A 19,526-nucleotide genomic window follows, 5' to 3' on the forward strand; every position below is an offset into this window, starting at 1 on the left:
AAGACATCCAGGCAACACGTTTGAGCTCGACTCCGCATGTTAATACAAAATCAAATCATTTTATATCGATGCACCTGCAGAACAAAGGCACATTAAGCTGGAAAGACTGACTGAATTCTGTCGTCCGATTATAAAACATGACTGTTGTTGATTTATAGACTCGATTTGTCGTCTGTTTCCACGACCCTGAAACCTTCTTTTTCTTTTTTTTTGGTGGGCGATTGACAGTTCTACAGGACATATATGCATAAATGGCATGAATTGTAGGAATTTGTCAATACGTCTGCAGCACACTACCTTGTCTGCTAAAAGGGTACTTCAGTAACAGTTTGTGGTGTAGTTTCTTTCTAAGTGAAGGTTTTATAGACCGTTCTATCCATTTAATCATCGTGGGATTGCGTGCGTTGATCATTATTTGCCATGTATCATCTACATCATTACGATCATTCGCGGTAAGTAATCGCCGGTGGCTATATATCTCCTACAGCTGCCGAGTTGTGAAATATGGTGATCAGCATAATGGAGGTGAGCTGCATTTCCGAAGACAGTGCTGTCACGTGGCACACGTCTCTCGCGTGCTACCTGTGCGGAGAGCTGTTTCGAAAGCCCAGGATCCTACCGTGTGGACACACGTTCTGTGCCGACTGCCTCACCAAACTCAGAGAGGAAATCGTCAGAGAGGCCAAGCTGGCGGGGAAGTATGACCCCAGACACGCCGAGATAGGACACTTCCTCTGCCCCACCCCGGACTGCCATTACTCTATCAGACTGACGAACTTGGTCCGATTCACCACTAAGAACAGAACAGTTTCGGAAGCTGTCGGAGCCTACAGGAAACTCACTGGGTCCAAACAGGTAAAGCATTTTTTTTTTAACTCTATTTTTGTTTTGACCATTCCCTTGTTGACAAATATCAACCCAAGCAAAGGGAGAAGACATGGGTTTTTACAGTAATTATATACACAATTTATACACACATAATGTAGTTACTACTTTATAGGCAGAATTGATTAAAATAATATGTTCACAAGGGCCTGGATTTTAACAAGTATCTAGAGTAAATGAAAGTATATAATGCTATATAAAAATGAGAGTGAGAGAGAGGTAAAACAAATTTATTACAGGAGTTATTACCTCCATCTCGGAATGTAAATAAATTTTAACGTGCATATTATATGACAAAAGTAAAACAAACAAACAAGCAAACAAACATAAAAGCAAAAAACAAAACAAAAAACAAGCAAACAAACAACAATTTGCACATATTATAGTATCAATTTGCATGATTTCGTAAAATGAAAAAGCCTTGTAAGATGAGGATATTTTGAAATAAGACATAGTTGCTGTTAGCAGGGTTATGGAAGGTAATTAAATATGATGGGAGGGGGAGGGGAAGAACTATGACTTAATGTAAAGTTGTTTTTGTGTATTATTATTATTATTATTATTATTATTATTATTTATTATCCCACTGCCCCCCTTTCTTTTCTCTCCTTTGAATTCCATTTCATTTCTTCCTGATCTGGCAACTCCTTCTATCTTTCAACTTCTTTCGTTGTCCACCTCCACATCCCAGTCCTTGTCTCTCCAGCCACGACAGTGGTTCAAATCCTGTCAAAGCTGGTTCACACTTTCATTCATCCTTCTCATCTATCACCCTCTGCCTACCATTCTCATTATCGTAATACAAAACACTTTCCAATAATTTCTCCCACGATTTCAATCTGTTTCGTCCCTTTCTGCCAGTTTCCTCCGACTCTTCGGAGCTGTCCACATCGTTGCCTATCTGTCTCAACGTCTCTGTATTCACCCCTGTACCAACCTGGCATCCTCATCCTCTGTCCATTGGGTTATTTCTCGTTCCAGCCAGTGCACCACGACTGGTACACAAAAGGCCGTGGTATGTGTATCCTGTCTATGGGATGGTGCATATAAAAGATCCCTTGCTACCAATGAAAAAATGTAGCGGGTTCCTCTCTAAGACTATGTTTCAAAATTACCAAATGTTTGACATCCAAAAGATGATGATTAATAAATCAATATGCTCAAGTGGTGTCGTTAAAGAAAACAAACTCCTTTTCCATCCTCTGTCGCTAATGTAAAGTTTATTTTAATATGAAACATGAAGTGCGAATGCGTATCTAGAGTCATTTCAATATGTAACTGTTATTAATATGTAACTGTTACTAATCTGGTGATTTTGAGGTTGTCATTAGTTTAGGAAATTATATGTACTGCAGCAATGGAAAATAAAATCTCCATTACAACACAATACATTGTCATTTATAGCTACTAAAACCTATTCATTTGAGCAGAACGATTACTATTAATAATAAAATGAGATTCATACAAGCTAGGCCATTGTCAATACAATAGTTATAACAGCCATTTTCAAGTTCAGCCGGCTGTTTGTCACTAACGCTTGCTAAACTGGTTTACGATACATATTACGTGTGTGGTGTGTGTGTGTGTGTGTGTAAACCGAATAACCACTTAGAAGCCAGTAACATAGTTTGCAAATGTTTAGCAAAAAATACCGGACGGCTGGACTTAGGCCAGACCGAGCAGAAAAAAAAGTCGGCAAGACTGTTTCTGCGTTTCGTTAAACCAAATGAGCACATCGGGGACCAGTCTATTTTAAAGCGAACGTTAGCGGCGCTCGCTGCCTCTGAGCACTGGGATGTATTGTTATGCACGAAGGGTTGACAAATCGATTGGCCTTTATTAACGTGTCCGAGCATTGGCTGAAAGCAAGAATGCGAAAATATGTGATGTTTAATGATCTTACACCCTCGTCCCTTACGTATTACTCTTTCAAACAGCAATTACTTAGTCCATGGGTCTTATTATAGCACATCAATAATGCACGAAACAAGCAGAGTTCTGAGCTAGATCAACAGACCACCGTGGAAGGCAGAGTAAATCACATATCCAGTGGTTATGCAAGTCGTCAGTACAAGAAAATCGTTACACGACCGAGAGTATCATGCATATAAAGAGAATCGATACTTCAGGTAGAGACATTTGTTGGTGGATTTTAAACTCAAGTTCAGCCAAGTTTGTATCCATATAATAGTAATGTTCAATGATTTGGAACACTATAGGAAGGATATGCAAAGGTCGTGGGGGTAATTTTTAAGCCCATAGGAACGATGTCTGGAATATATATGTGTGTGTGTGCGTGTGTGGGGGGGGGGGGGGAGCTCAATCTCTTATGGGGGAAGGTTCACAAGTCATATTTTAACCTTTATTTTATATAGAGTAGGAAAAAACCCCGTACGTTTTCGTCGGTAGGAAGACCTCCATCCCCCGATTCCTACGGGGCTGGGTTTTTTTTTATGTCAAATAAACAAGATAACCTTCCTCTTGTTTTTTCAAATAAAAAGAAACAAACGCTTTAGATTAAAGGTGGTACTGTATGTATTGTTTTTTGCTTTACTGTATGTGTTGGAAGTATTTGTCAGATTACTAGTATTAACCTCGAACATTCCCTCTCCCCAGCCCTGTCTTTATTTTGGAATATTCCAATACATTCTCATTTAAATATATAAATGTATATATCCCCGATATTGTATTTATTATGGAGAGGGCCTGGCAAGTTGTAAAACTTGTGTCCGATCAATTGTTTTTTAAATGCAATAAAAATGGTTCATTCAATCAATAAAACAAAACGTTCTCTTTGTTTAAGCAATATATGACGACTGTTCTAGATATTGTTTTGTTTTGCTTTCAGGACCAAGGCTGCCAGACTGACATTACTCTCGAGTCCATCTTGATTGCAGTGCCCAAGAGTCTGCTGGTTCGTGACGGGAACAGACGAGGGCAGCAGTCGTTTATGAACACCGTCATCCAGAGAGCCATCAGCATGGACAGTCTGAGCAGGAACTACATTCCCAACAGACACTTCAACTGGCGCTCGTGTGTGGCCATGTTAGGAGTTAGCGTACTCCAGCAGTTGATTCATATATGACAATAACAAATACTTACCCTTGCTTGTTAAGTATACATGTAAAATGTGTTATGAATTTATCACACAAAGGCTTTGAACAATGTTTTCTATCACACCAAAACTCAATGCAGGCATTTTAGCAGGGATGGTGAGGGGGGGGGGGGGGCTCTAGACTGGTGAGCGAAGTTTATTGGGGTGGGGGATGGGGGTGGGAGGAGGGTGTCGAGATAGTATCCAATGAAAAATGTATTGAAAAAAAATGCTTGAGCAGTACTAGGGGCTTCGATCCCCAAAACCGTCCGCCTGCACACGCGCCTGAGATTTTGGTTGAAGTTCGAAATCATGATAATTTATTCGTTTGATGAACCCGATTCACGTTAAATTATTTATTTATTTTATTTGTTTACTCTAAGTACTATGCACCACAGTCGTGTTACAGATGGTTAGATCCAGTCAAATAATTTCTTTTAACGAACAGTAAGCTAAGTTTGGTGACGAATGCATAGTTCTATGGTTAAGAAGCAGCATTTTAGCAAGTAACGGTGCATTATGCAAAATGCGATGGGTGACCACAGGTCGGGTTTGAATCCCAGGTCAGATATTATTGCATACATATTTTAACTAAATCTGTATTGGCGTAATGAAATTTATATTCAGGGCCGTACCCTGATCAAAATCCTAAGGGGGGGGGGGGGCACTACTTTTTATAAACAAATGAAACACTATACACATTAAACCCTGAGATGTGTCCCCCCCCCCCCCCCCCCCCCCCCCCCCCCCCCCCCCCCCCCCCCCCCCCCCCCCCCCCCGGGAGAGTACGGTCCTGATATTTCAACCATCTGGCCCCACGCTAGTTCATAAAAATAAACTCGAATGTAAATGTGCATTTACATTCGAGTTTATTTTTATGAACTTAGCCCCACGCGCGTACGCCATTTATCCACACGTATTTTTCCTCCTCCGGTTTGCTGCCTTTGGAGACTTTTCGTGAATTTCGACTTCGCTAAAGGCAAATACTATTATCATTGACGATAATTGGAATTACGTGCTTTATCACTTTGTGATCTTAGCTTGTGGAGACTGATAAATGTGTAGATTAGCAGGCTTGCTCATTAGATCTTTACTTCACAGGACAATTTCACAAGTTGAGCCAGCCGTTTTTCGCTAACATTTGCGAACACCGTTGACTGGTTCCCGAACTTGAAATGATCATACAATTTAACCCGAAGTGATTATGCGGTTTAACCCGAAGTGTATAGACCAGTCTAGCGGATGATTATTTATTTATTTATTTATTTATTTATTTATGTTTTTCTATTATTATTTATGTTTGCTCTGCCAGGCTGAACTCCGCCCTGCTACAGTCTGTTTTGTCACATGAGAACATAGTAATTTGAATTTTGTATGTGAATTTTCAGCTAAAACTAAACCACCACTCAAAATAATGCAACTATATCAGTTGTTCATTTGATTCAATGCCAACAGTGATAATGCATATATGTATTTAAAGGGACATTCCTGAGTTTGCTGCAATTTTAAAGATGTTATCGACTGACAGACTTTTTAACGATTGTAATTACATATCAAATATATTTTTCTGCATAAAATATTAGTGGCTGTATATTAAACGTGTTTCTGATCGTTCTAATATTTTTACGCTACTAGGTTAACTTTCATTTAAGTTCCTAAAATAAAAAAAATCGTACGTACGAAATTATTTGAAGACAAAATCCAGTTTGGGCTTCTTACAAATATTAAGACGATCAGAAACACACTGAATATATAGACACTGATATTCTAAACAAGAAAATATATTTAATATGTAAGTTTAATCGTAGAAATATTTTATTAGTCGGAAACATCTTACTATGCAGCAAACTCAGGAATGTCCCTATAAACCTTGTTGTTTGCATATTGTTACCAGTGGTATGTGTAATACTCAGGCATTTGTGTGCAATAGTATGTGAATTGAATTATTATTAAAGGTTGCCCGTTTATTTATGAACTCGGTACTAACATATCTTTGGGAAAAATACAGGTTGATATACTTTTGTCTTGTTCATATACAAAATAGTTGTGTTTGTTATTATTTGAATAGTGTTTTAACAAACAATTTTCAAATCTAGCACACATACAAAAAAAAAACCCACCCCAAAAACTAGGTATGATGATGTCCCGTGATCCCTCCTTTGGAGAAAGTTAAGAAAGAAATGTTTTATTTAACGACGCACTCCAAACATTTTATTTACGGTTATATGGCGTCAGATATATGGTTAAGGACCACACATATATTGAGAGAGGAAACCCGCTGTCGCCACTTCATGGGCTACTCTTTCCGATTAGCAGCAAGGGGTCTTTTATATGCACCATCCCACAGACAGGGTAGTACATACCACGGTCTTTGATATACCAGTCGTGGTGCACTGGCTGGAACGAGAAATAGCCCAATGGGCCCACCGACGGGGATCGATCCCACACCGACCGCGCATCGAGCGAACGCTGTACCACTGGGCTACGTCCCGCTCCCGAGAGCCCACATATATTTCATTCATGTTACACAATAGCTGCATAATATTATATTGCATTAAAAGAATTGTACGTTATTCAGCAAACACCTAATTTAGGAATCCCCTTAAAATGATACTTGTACTTAATATTTTTTTCATTATCAAATCAGCCAGTGACGGACAATGGATCATTACTGTACACAGTTCTGCGCTACTCTCATTCCCTGTCAGGCGCGGATCCAGTGGGTGGGTGATGGAGGTGCGTATTTGAATGGTATTTCGATATTTCCCGTTAAGTTACGAAACTTGCCGAATACGTTACCATAAAAACGCCATTCCTTTGACAACAATGCCTCGATATTTTAATATGCATATTGATGTCAAAACGATACTACGCACATTCGTCTGAATATAGTTTAATTTGAGAAATGTGTGAAAATATCGCTGTTTGACATTTATAATCATATTTATTTTAAATGTGTGTAAATATAAAATACATGTACATGGATCTAATACTAACTGCTGCTGTTCTGTTCCAATATTTCTCGCAAATGTTGAGTGGATATGTCAATAGCCTAAGGTAAGCGATTTATTGTTACTTTCTTTCTTTATCAGGATCGATGCAGTAGGACGTGGGGTGTGTAGGTATCGGTGTAGCCAGTATTTTATATTGGGGGTCGGGGTCCCATTTTGGGAGGAACCTACCCTGTCAATGAGTCGTATTCAGGACGACAGGTACATATAAAAATGTGTTGGGTGGGAAAGAGGGGTGATTGGCAGGGGCGTACCCAGCCATTTTTGATGTGGATTCCAAATTTACAGTCGAGCACCGAAGGTGCGAGTGTTGTAGGGGGGTCTGGGGACATGTGCATGTGTGTGAACTTGACAATGTGCCATTATTCTACAATTTGGTTATCCCTCTCCTTTTCTCGCGCGCAGAGTTTTCCGGGTTTTTTTGGGATGGGTTTTTTTTGGAAAAATGATGTGGACGCCACTGCGTACTTGCGTACAGGCAGGTACGCGCCCGATTGGCGGACATTGCCCCTATCCCCTCCCCGGCTACGCGGCGGCAATACATATTAATAAAGAATACAAGAAAGGTTCGCTAGGTTCATTTCAATTTGTTGCATCCATTTAAGCATAAAAAACTGCTCCCGACGGACTGCAAGCGTGGATCCAAGAGGAGGGTATTAAGAGGGGCACACCCCACCCCACCCCTCCCAAATTCGAAATGAAAATAATGCATTTATCGATTTTTAGCGGGCAACATGTTTACAATGTTCAGCTTAGTATTTCTGTGGATGATTACCATAGGCTACAGATAATACATGTTAGTTTACTTTTGAATTCTGTAGATGCCACAATTATTAAGCTTTCACCTACTACCTTGAAAAATTCTGAATCCGTCCCTGCCAGTTATGATAAAAATTGCAAATTTACCGCCCCCACCCACCCCCTTCTCGAACGCCAGCTTCGTTGTTACCCCTGCTTGATTTCACGCTGGATCTGCCACGGAAGAATCTAGTATCTAAGTACAGATCGTTTTCGAATATCTAGTCCAGGTATTTAAAAAAACAAAAAAACATGAACAAAACAACAGCAACAAAAACATACACAAAACAAAACAAAACAGCAAACAACAAACAACCCACCGCACACCAAAAAATAAACAAAAACACAGGCTGATTTTAAATTGTTTAATTTCTTTGCATCAAAACAACTTGATAAAATGTAAGCACACCTTGTAGAGCGCATTTACAATAAAAATTTGAAATTACAACCCAACAAACAGCATAATGCTTAGTTCGGTATATATGAAAAATAACAATTCATTATTATTCATTCTAAGCAGGGTTACTTTTTGGAGTTTGCGAAGAATGACACAACCTCCAACATAACTACCAATTTTCTTATTTGACTGATAGTCTACCAAAAACAAAATAATTGAAATTTTTGGATTTTACTCAAATCAGTAATTTCTATTTCCTTTATACAAGGTTTTGGATTTTCTCAACATGTGTCTAACAGCGAGATATAAAAAAAATAAAAATATATATATATATACAAATCTGTTAACATAATATAACAGGCTTCTAGAAAAAAACACAACAAACAACAATAAAGATATAATCTTAAAACGTTTTCAAGAAAAAATCACCAACTTTGAAACCTGTAACATTTCTATCAACAATCTAATACAGAAATAAATTGCAACTTGCAGTCACTCCTGAGCTTGTATTTATATAAGAATTGGCAACACCCATTTGATCGCGTACACCTTAATAGGGCTGGTTCAGAATCGATCGCTTGGGTGGGGGTGGGGGACGCGAGGCACCACAATTATTATTTTATGACTGGTGATCTGTTTTTGGTTTAGCATACGTATACTTCATTTAAATAAAATTTACTTTGTGTGGATGGTGGGTGATTGGTATTTAAATAAACTACCTCTACCCCAATCTAAGGTGATCAATTTTGCAACAGCCCTTTGATCATGTAGGGTGTATGAATGCACGTGTTTTAAACAAGCTTTCTACAATAAACGTTTTCGACGTTCTTGTTTTCAAACGTATAACAGCTGTCACATTTTTTAGCCCATAACGGTCGAAGAAGCAAAATAATAATTTACAGTACTTTTTCGACGCTGAAATAATATGTAACGGTCTTGACCACTCAGATGTATGTGGACCCCTTAACCCTTTAAACGACACATACAACAGTATATTTATTACTAAGGAATAACAACGCTATAATAAACAGTTAAGCAGTTGCATGTTTGTATAACATGTTAAGAACTACCGGATCGGTGTTATATCTTCTGAGCGTAACAACATCACGATCTGATTAATTAATACATGTATATACATTATACTTTCATTTAGGTTTTCCCTCGAAACAAAGCTCAGACGTGTTTATATAGAGAATAATACATGAGTGGCTGTTAGAAATTATTTAACTTACGAGTTGTTTTAAAATGTATCTAACGAGCGAAACCGAGTTTGATACCTTTTTAAACAACGAGTTGTATGATAAATGGTATCTAACAGACACGAATGTATTATTCTATTTCTTGCATATCCTCAAAAACCAGGTTTTAAGCAAATTTTAACATCTTTTTTGACCAACAGCTATTTACAGCACTTTTACTTGTAGCTCACTTACGCGTCACAGACAAATGATTGTCAGGTTAACTATACGTCACAGTGTAATCGATTTCGATCGTGCTGATTTGTTTTTCATTGGATATATAGCATTGGAGCAGCCAGTCATATGTCTTGAAATTGTTAAGACACGTACATGTGTAAACAAGTATGTATAATAAAAATAACGCATGATATTCTCACCAACGGGTGTGTAAGAACTATTAATTATAAATACTATATAAGAATTATGTATAATGATACAATTAATACACTAACACAAGATATTAAACTATTTTCGCACTGTTCGGAATTTGGTAATTTGACAGAATGAACTGAAGTTACAATTCAACAGTAAGACTGGTTGTTACTACACCGTAGTAATAGTTTCAATAACCATTGAATGCAAAACGCAATGTAGCCTTCACACGGGCACGAAGATTATTCACATCCAGCATACTTACTAGCAAAACTATCGGCTGTTCCAGGATCTATCACATGGGGGAGACGGGAGGCACCATCACTGGGGTAGCCTAAGAGTCATGTTATGGGGAAACAGGAAAATATACAATGTGGTGGGGAAAAATAGATGTGGAGGCGGGGGTGGGGGCTACCCCAGTGGGAAATGGCAGTCCACCTATTAAAACAAAGCACATGACAGTGCTTCATAGCAGCAGTCACGACCTTGTCAAAACACCCCTTTCAGTGTAGACATACGATTATTTGTTTTATTACAATAGCGGTTCTGTCGTCCAAATGAAATAAAATGTCTTTTGTGGATGGTGGATATACATAAAGAATTGGATCATCCCACCCCATTGATCCGTTCTGGAACAACCCGAATAATGTAAAACACGTCACGGAACATATTGCCCAGATGGACATTTTGCCCATGATGCTTGTACTGGGAACAGAGGCATGGCGTTCGAATGGATTCTTCCACCAGGATCTCTATTTTCTAGAAGCTTCTTGTACGTTTCTGCTGAAATAACTGGCACTGTGACCATGTGCATGCTACCGGACGTTGCGGGAACTCTGACGAAAGGTGGACACTGCGGCTGTTCAGGATTTGTCGCGTTGTCAGTACCTGCCGGCGAAGAAACTATATTTGGCGACTGCAACACCGACGAAACATACGAATCTGCATCGCCCAAAACAGATGCACTCGAGATGCTGGGAAAACGCATAGTCAAGCTGAACTCGTTGTTACTTGATTTACGCGTGTCTGATGGGCTGGTTAGTGTATTTCTGAAATCGCGTGCTTGAGACACTCGACTCTCTTCAACCGGCAGTAATCTTGTCAACTGTTTTGTCTCATATGTGTGATTTTGTTCTGCTGCATACAAATTGGTCAAATCCGTTGCGTCAGTTCTACATGCTCTAGGTATGTTGTTCTGAATATCAACAGGCATGCTTTGGACCAAAGGTGCTGGATGTTGACTAAAGGTCTGGTAGTTCCACGGACTGTTGGTCATCAGACTGTGTCTAATAGAGGGAAACAGGACTGCGTTACCACCACCGTTGTTCGCAAGCTTGCTTCCTACGGTGAGAGTTTCAGTTGTAGTGCTTGTTGTTGCAATGGCGCTTATATTGCTAAAAGAATATCTCTGTTGTGAGACAACGGGTGCTTTAATGGCATTCCACGCATTTGTGTTAACCACGTATGGACCCATGCCATTTCCGCTGGATATTGGAATCATCTCAGGGGGCGCAGCAATAACACAGTTCATCATCTGACTACCTTGAGCAGTAGCGTTGGTAGTAGTAATAGTAGTAGTAGTTCTCGATTTACTGAATGGCTTTCTCCGCTGACCGATGTTTGACCTATTTGAGTTTAGATGCATATTGTTAACATCTCTGCTTCCATCAGAAATTATGCAACCAGCATCACCGAACAGTGGCATTGGCTGACAGAAGTCGAGCCTTCTACAGCGAAAATCTCTTCCTGGGCCACTGTTTGATTTAGCGTTCATCTTACGTTTCAACCTTTCTAGGTGGCCGAAATGTTTAAACATGGAAAAATTTCTTCTTTTCGTATTTGATGGATAAATAATTTGTTTGCTTTGCAGACTACCCGGTGGTTCGGCTAGTTTATTTAAGTGCGTGAGAGGTGGCGGTGTTGGATTTTTAGGTGGATGGTGTTTAAGTTTCTTTGTGGACAATGGATCGTCCAAGCCTTCACTTGCACCAATAAATCTTGCCCACAGTACATCGTGTGTTCCCATTTTTTCTGTTCTCGATTTTGGCGTGTTAGGCTTGTACTTCCAGTCTAAAAAATAAATTGTTTAAACGTGTTGAACAAGCAGAAATGTTAGCAAATGAGTGGTTAGGTGTAAGATATTTAGATGTCCTTACTACACATTTAGAGAACAAAAGGAATTCATGTTATTTTTACCTACATCAGTAAATTAAACTCCATTTAATTATTGAAAATAACAATATACTATTATTAACATATCACTATATTGCCCTGCTAAAGGTATTTAAGCGACAGATGAGTGGTAGATAAATGTGGTCTGCATTTCACAAGTGTATGTTTTGATCAATATTTGGAAAAGAACAGAACATTTTTTACGCTCAAGGTCACCATTCGGTCACATAAAAGTACACACATTAACAAAAAGTGAACAATGAAGATGCCATTAGATATAACAATATATAATTTTTTTAAAACATGAAGGAGGAAGACGGTTTGTTTATATATTGATAAACAGGCACAAGTTTGTTAGAGTACCAGAATTTGTGCAATTACAAACAACTGTTTGATCTTAAAAACAGGCCAAACGGTATAAACTTTATTTAAATATATTACTTTTTATTTATTTATTAGTGCTAACTACCAGAATGAAATTTTATATTATATTATTTTATACTGAACTATACTTCTCTCCCCCTCATGCCCGCATAATAATAATTTAAAAAGTAAATAAATTATAGTGTCATTAGCAGTGGGAATTTATATTTGAAAATGTCATTACACATTAACTCAAATGTGAAAGAAAAACTGTCGTCACTCGACCTACATCTAATTAAATAAAACAATAATACTAATGGTCATTTTGCGTGTATATTTAGATATAAGCTATATCATCAAAACTTTCAATAAACTCTACATGCCTGTAGGAATGATATCTGGAATGAGAGTTGGGGGAACAATATTCAGTGTGTGTGTGTGTGTGTGTGGGGGGGTACATAAGCCACATGTCTGTTTATATAGATTAGGACCAAAAAACGTAATTTTGTTCTCGAGTGATCCCCCCCCCCCCCCCCCCCCCCCCACACACACACACACACTTCGTTTCCTACGACCCTGCTGTATTAGAAAGATCTGCCTACCTGGGTAGTCCTTCCTGTGCTGTCTCTTAATTCGATCTGCCTCGCGGTAATACGGTTGCTTGTCCTCCAACGACATCTTCTTCCAAATATCCCCCAGCCGCTGGCTCACTAGTTTGTTGCTTTCGTTTGGATACAGCATGGTCAGATGGCCTCGGTAGGATCGCGCCCACACCATGAACGCATTCATTGGACGTTTGATGTTACCACTTTTGTTGACATTACCCATGCCAGTGTCACGATACGTCTCTCTAGTGCCTGGAATAGTATGTTCATCAAATGTATTGTTCTGATCCCAATACAATAGATGGTTAAGCCAAATAATATATATATATATATATATATATATATATATATATATATATATATATATATATATATATATATATATATAAACATATTTTATTTTTTATTTTATTTAAAAAAAATTCCATATTCATATATTCACTGTTAAGTCTGTGCACCGACAATCCAAAAAATGCAAGCCATATACCCAATACTAGTACGTAAATATGAACGACAAAACAGTAATACGTGATCAGGGCAGTATCTCTGCACAATCCAGTTGAATGGACATTTGAAAAAATAGTGTCTCGTCTATAATACCTTTTGCACCGCCACAAAAGACTGTGTGTCCCAGACACCGAACCAAATTGTTAACAAGTACGATAAATTACTCTCCTACCTTTAATTACTGTTCCATTTCCTCCTAATTTTGTCCAGACACAAGTTGTGAAAAAGCCATTACAGTGACACAGATTCCACATATGAGACTGTAACATGTCACCAATATTGACTTCGCTGAAATAGCATAGGACAAAATACATGCAGTTTTCTGCCGTCTGCCATTTTGCTTTTTTTATGGAATACTCTTCAAGAGGGGTGAAAGCGTCGGAAGTATGTGACATAATTAATATAAAATCAATGATCTCTAGTGGTATCTTTAAACACAAATAGTACTAAAAAAATTATCATCACGTTTGCTTTTATATCATAACATGTTATGACGTTGTTAGATTAAGTCGTATCCTTTCACCACTCTTGGAGAATATTCCATAAAAAGTCAATATGGCAGCCGTCACAAAATTACATGATTTTTGCCCTATGCGATCTCAGCGAAGTCGATATAGCGGACATGGTTTTCATCTAATATGTGGAATTTGTGTCATTGTAATGGTTTTTTCAAAATTTCTGTCTGGATAAAATGTTGGTAAAACCTTAACGAAAAATAAAAGTAGGAGAGCAATTTATCGTAGTTGTTAACATTTTGGTTCGGACTTTAGTTTCCTAATGTAGTCCAATACATTACCAATTCGTGTCATGCCACAGTGAAACTACAAACGTCCATCCATTGAGGAAAAAACCAAAGCGTTTTAGTATTATTTATACCAACATGTAATGACAAAACAAATATTTAATTATTAAAGCCGCTGATCCAAACTAAGCTGTATCACAACAGGAATAACTTCAACTTTCCAATAGTCAGTTTTCCCTTTATGTCAAACAATATACCTTCGGCTCCAGCTTTTGGAATCTACATATCACAACCTCTGAGATTTCAAAGAACGCCATATCATTCTGACACATCGGGGTGAAATCTCCAGTAAAGAATCTCAATGGGAGTGGCTGTCCTCCTGTAGGCCAGACACTAGATAAATTCATGGAATAAAGCAATATTTTGCCAAATGCCCATTTGACTTTGCATTGTGCGGAGCTACGATCCTAATCATGTAATACGGTTTTGTCGTTCAGATTTGATAGAAACACGTTCATTTAGACAAAACTAGCAATTTATGCAAAAGCTGGAATGAATGAATGAATGAATGAATGTTTAACGACACCCCAGCATGAAAAATACATCGGCTATTGGGTGTCAAACTATGGTAATGCAAATAAATAAAGTGATGATCAACATCAATATAAAAATTCAAGGTTTAAACAAAAACAGTGTAAAGAACTGTGCAAAAACACAAATATCACAGAATTTTACGGATACTGAATTTTACTCAAAACTTCAATTTTGTGCTGTATTGGCCATTCTCAAAGAAAATGTTACACCCCTGCACCACAGTGAGGTTACAGCACGCGCAGAGGCAAAAGCTGGAAGTAATGTGTATGCTAACGGTAAAAACTAAGATTTGACAGTCTAGGTTACCCTGCCTAAAAACCTATATGTTCGTTCCGTTACTGTTCTAAAACTGAATTACTCGGAACTGTGATTTGGGTGAAAAGAACTATGGGAGAAATGGATGTCGAATTAACATTAAATAAGATGCTTAATTTGTGGGAATAAAATCCAATACAAATAAGCTTATTCATTCTAATGTTTAATTCTTTCTTTCTTTCTTTCTTCTTCTTTTGTTTTGTTTTTGCTTTAGTGTATTTTAATCTTACAATACTATCTACTTTATTATCAGTCATTGTAGTAGGAACATAAGTATTAACAGTAGTTTTAATAATAGCAGCAGCAGCAACAACAGAAGTCCATGTAGTATTTTAATATACCAAAAGGTTTTGCAGAACCTAGATAATAACAGACGATCACATACCTGGTACAAATTTCGATGGCGGGACCTCATCCGTCAGTTCGTCGGGTTTGACAGGCTTGTCTGGTTTCAATGACAACGACAGCATGCTCTCTAGAGCACTTGCTGTTAGTGGACCAATAATTCTTGGCTTTGACAATTTGTTTTCTTGACAATGTCGAAGAATATATGGTAAATCTTGAAACAAGGCAATTTTAACATTTTCCTTATTATCCGTTTGATGGCTATTTCCTAATTCTGACGGTTGCGGTGTGGTACTGGAAATAGGTTGGGAAGCAAGCTGAGGGAGAGGATACAGATTTTCACCTGTCGATTGTATGAAAAATGAATTTTGCTCTGGGACCTTCTTCCAGGCAATCATTCCAGAGTTTGTAGTGGCAGTACTGCCAATCAGAGGGACTGGAGTTCCAATGTACGTGGTACTGGATGGTCTAGCATGAATAGGGTTTTGTTTTTTTCGAGGACACAGATTGCTTTTTTTGTAAATTGGCATGGGTGTATTGTTGGAGCCTGTACCCTGTGGAAATGGGTTACTTTGTTTTTCTGCGATGGAAGTGGCTTTTGCACTTTTGTCCTCTGGACTCCTACCGAGTGGTTCTACAAGGCAGTTCTGCTTTAGAATGTTTTCACACATCGTACTGACGTCTGCAAAATCAGATTCACCTTCAGTGGCTGGTGGACATTTATCCAGTGTTTGGTCCTCTTCAACATGTTTAGTATCTGCTGGCATGGTGCTTTTGTTTAGCTCTTTCGACTGCTGCACTTGTGGATGGATCGTCTGACTCGTGCTTGGAACAATAGATGTTGAATAAACATTTTCTTGATTCTTCCTGAAAACATAGGTAACAGTTTTCCCTGATTGTAGAACAACAGTATTTTGGCTTATAAAGGGTTCAGTATTTAGATTTTCACTAGCATTTGTTGTTTTTGGTACATTCTGATTTACGACAGCCGTCTTTTCATCGAGTGCTGCAGCATTCGGTCTGTTAACTGTAATGTCAATTTTACCTTTATTTGTATTTTTAGAAACAATATTTTCTACACCATGTAACTCTGTATTAGATGACCTATTGAGATATGAATCTGGAGGCGGATTCTCAATAGTGTCATCAATAACCAATTGAGGAAACTCATCTTCATCATCATAATCACTGTCGTCGTCGTCGTCAAAGTCATAGTCTACAAAATGTACTGGTTTCATATTATGCAAATTATCTGAAACTCCAGAAAGTGTTGTACTGGATGAAAGTAGATCCATTCTATGATTAATTCTGCTGACATCAGAATCTTTTTCACCCATATGTTGAAACCGGGATAGGTTCGTGTGTGTCTCTTTCGAATCCTGTTCATCACGAAAGTGACAAATAAAAGTGTTTGTGTTGCTAACAGGGAGATGTTTTTCTGATGCAGTATTTGCGTGTGGTCTATTTCCATTACTTTCAACTGGATTGGCAATTCTACATGGCCATTCACCACAATCATTTATAAAAGAATCACGGGAGTTTTGAACGGAAATACCACTGTTATCCACATGACCATTGTTTGCGCAGTAGTGACTATCTATAAACTGACCATTAGTAACTGTACAACCACTCCTAAATGACGAAATGCCTGAAGTGGAGTAGTTACTGCTGGAGGAATAGGTTGTTGAAATGTTCAAGTCACTTTTTGTGGATTCACTGTTAACACATTTGACGCCATTGATATCTGCACTGGGGTGCTTACTACTGTCGATAGATTGGAGAACGGGGGTTGGATAACTGTCAATCATCAGAGTATCTTTTCCAGAATGGTAACTGGATGACAGAGTTTGAAAAACTGGAATGAACTGGTCACTGATAATGCACTGAACACCACCAGTGGAGTAACACTCAGCGTTAATGGCCTGAAGGTGTGGAATTGGCTGGTAATTTGGAATACACTTCTTAAAACCAGTGTTATTTGAATACAAAGATTTGTATTTAGATTGCGCTACATTCAAGAAATCCGAGGAACAATCTGGATTTTGACTCTTATATTGGGGAAGCTTTTTATCCAAGTAATCGCCTTGTGTTCCTTTATCTGTTTCTTTTCGTTTTTTCCCTTGACAACCTGTAGAAAATGTCATACTGAAACGAATGTCATCAAATGTGTTTCTTGGGATTTCAGATTCTGGTATGTTGTGAGTGTCATTACGAACGGAAGGCATATTCTGTTGAGAAATGGGCAAATCTGTCATGTATGGTCCATAGCTTGTGTTTTCATCTGCTTGTTTGTTATACAATAAACTGACATCAGATTCCTCATGATTCAGTATTGACTCTCTGTTTGAATTATTGTTATTAATCTCTAATTTTGCTGATTCAGAATACTGGGGACAAATGGTGGGTGATTCTACATTAAGCATTTGCGACTTCTGATTATATGTAGTTTTCTGTTGTAAACAACTCCCAGACGTTATTTTTCTCTCTGAAAATATAAAGTAAAAATAAAAGAATAAATCAATAATCAAAAATAAAAATAACTGTATAGAAACTGAAACTGCATAATACGATACTACAAATTATGTGTGTAAACCATGAAGACTTTAAGAAGTAGTTGGATGTTTCGACCCCACCCTCCGTCTCTTAAATTGCTGCTGAATGGTACTCGATTTTACCTATTTCCAACTTCACAAATGACGTTTTCTTCTTGTGCAAGTATTATTAACTTTCGCTAGTCCACCGGACAAATACATCTAGAAATCTACTTATCCACCAATATTTTCACTTGTCCAAATAAATAGCTTGTTTTATAAAGTACAAGGACAATGTTTTTCATTGCTCAAAATGAAACTTCACCCAGTATTTTCACTTGTCCACTGAACAACTATAGAGGTACATTTTGTTTGTCCGAGCAGATTTTCACTTGTCAGGACAAACGGACAAGTGCTTATTTCGAACACTACGAGCTAATGTGATTTTACTGTGATATCATCATCATCATCATCATCATCACCATTATCGTCGTCGCTACGTCGTAATCGTCACTATTATTGTTATTTACGACTGGGATACCTCTGCATTGAGTTTTTTTGTCTGCCTTGTGATAAAAGACTTTCTTCTGTCCGGTTCCCATCCTCCACCACAGCAGGCCCAACAAAGTGCTCAGCTCTTTTCTGCTGGTATGTGGAAAGCGCCTACACATTCTGGGTCGCTCGGTGCGCTCCCACGTCATGAATGCTTTCATCGGTAGTTTGAATGTTGATCGTTTTCTGCTGGATAACACATCTGTTTAAGAAAAAAGAAAAACAAAAAAGAAAAAAAAAGAAAAGAAAAGAAAGATAGATGGATTAGTTTGTTATGCAGGCATATACAAAATGACGTAATAACAATACTGACATCATTCCCATTCAATAAGATCCTGCGTCATTTATATACAAAATATGCACAATACAAAATGTATATAATACGTCTATAAGAGTAGTATCAATGCCTGTATAGATCCATGACCTACTTTCCGTGACCTTGACGTCACGGCCTTGTCACGTGACCTCGTCCTACTGACCCGGCCTTGACCTACTTAGACCGGCCCCTGACCTACTTAGACTGACCTACTGTGCCGTATGCAACGTCCTACTGACCCGACCCTGACCTACTTAGACCGGCCCCTGACCTACTTAGACTGGCACGAAAGAGTATAAAAAGGCTAGATACGGTTTAATTGTCATTCGCTCGCCGAAAACGATTGTTATTCGATTACATCTACTACGTCATTGTTAGGAGATTCGTTTGAGATATTTCGTCATTGTTAGAAGAAAGAAGATTCGTTTGGATCATTTTGAGAGATTTTGTCACTGTTAGAAATCGACTGGATCAAGACTTCATCTGAAAATAGTAAGTTAATTTTCTTATACTGATTTTAGTTTGAAGATCTATGTGTTTGCATTGGTGGACAAAATATAACGTTTTAAACAAAAGGGTACTTTTTTGAAAAATCGTTCTTTCTTCAAACCACGGTGAAATAAATAACAATTTTACATTGAAGTTTCCCTGCCTTCTAAAAAAACGGAAGCAGTGTTCTTGTATGCAAC

The 19,526-nt window shown here is 38.1% G+C and overlaps 2 protein-coding genes across 2 annotated transcripts in view; one reads left to right on the top strand and one right to left on the bottom strand.

Annotated features, from left to right (window-relative positions):
• Positions 1–11: 11 nt before the first annotated feature.
• Positions 12–4,089, top strand: LOC121384482. The gene is made up of 2 exons (XM_041514891.1): positions 12–855; positions 3,734–4,089. The coding sequence occupies exons 1-2, from the start codon at positions 505–507 to the stop codon at positions 3,968–3,970; spliced, it is 588 nt and encodes a 195-aa protein (XP_041370825.1). The 5' UTR covers positions 12–504; the 3' UTR covers positions 3,971–4,089.
• A 4,050-nt stretch (positions 4,090–8,139) lies between these two features.
• The window catches only part of LOC121383285, a 34,038-nt gene continuing 22,651 nt past the window's right edge, over positions 8,140–19,526 (bottom strand). Inside the window, exons 2-5 of the mRNA XM_041513203.1 lie at positions 18,511–18,723; positions 15,479–17,923; positions 12,933–13,187; positions 8,140–11,865 (exon numbers count right to left, since the gene is read on the bottom strand). Coding sequence (XP_041369137.1) covers positions 10,454–11,865; positions 12,933–13,187; positions 15,479–17,923; positions 18,511–18,723 — 4,325 coding nt within the window. The 3' untranslated portion in view covers positions 8,140–10,453. The remainder of the gene's footprint in view (positions 11,866–12,932; positions 13,188–15,478; positions 17,924–18,510; positions 18,724–19,526) is intronic.

Source organism: Gigantopelta aegis, chromosome 10 (genome assembly GCF_016097555.1).
Source record: "Gigantopelta aegis isolate Gae_Host chromosome 10, Gae_host_genome, whole genome shotgun sequence".
NCBI lineage: Eukaryota > Metazoa > Mollusca > Gastropoda > Neomphalida > Peltospiridae > Gigantopelta > Gigantopelta aegis.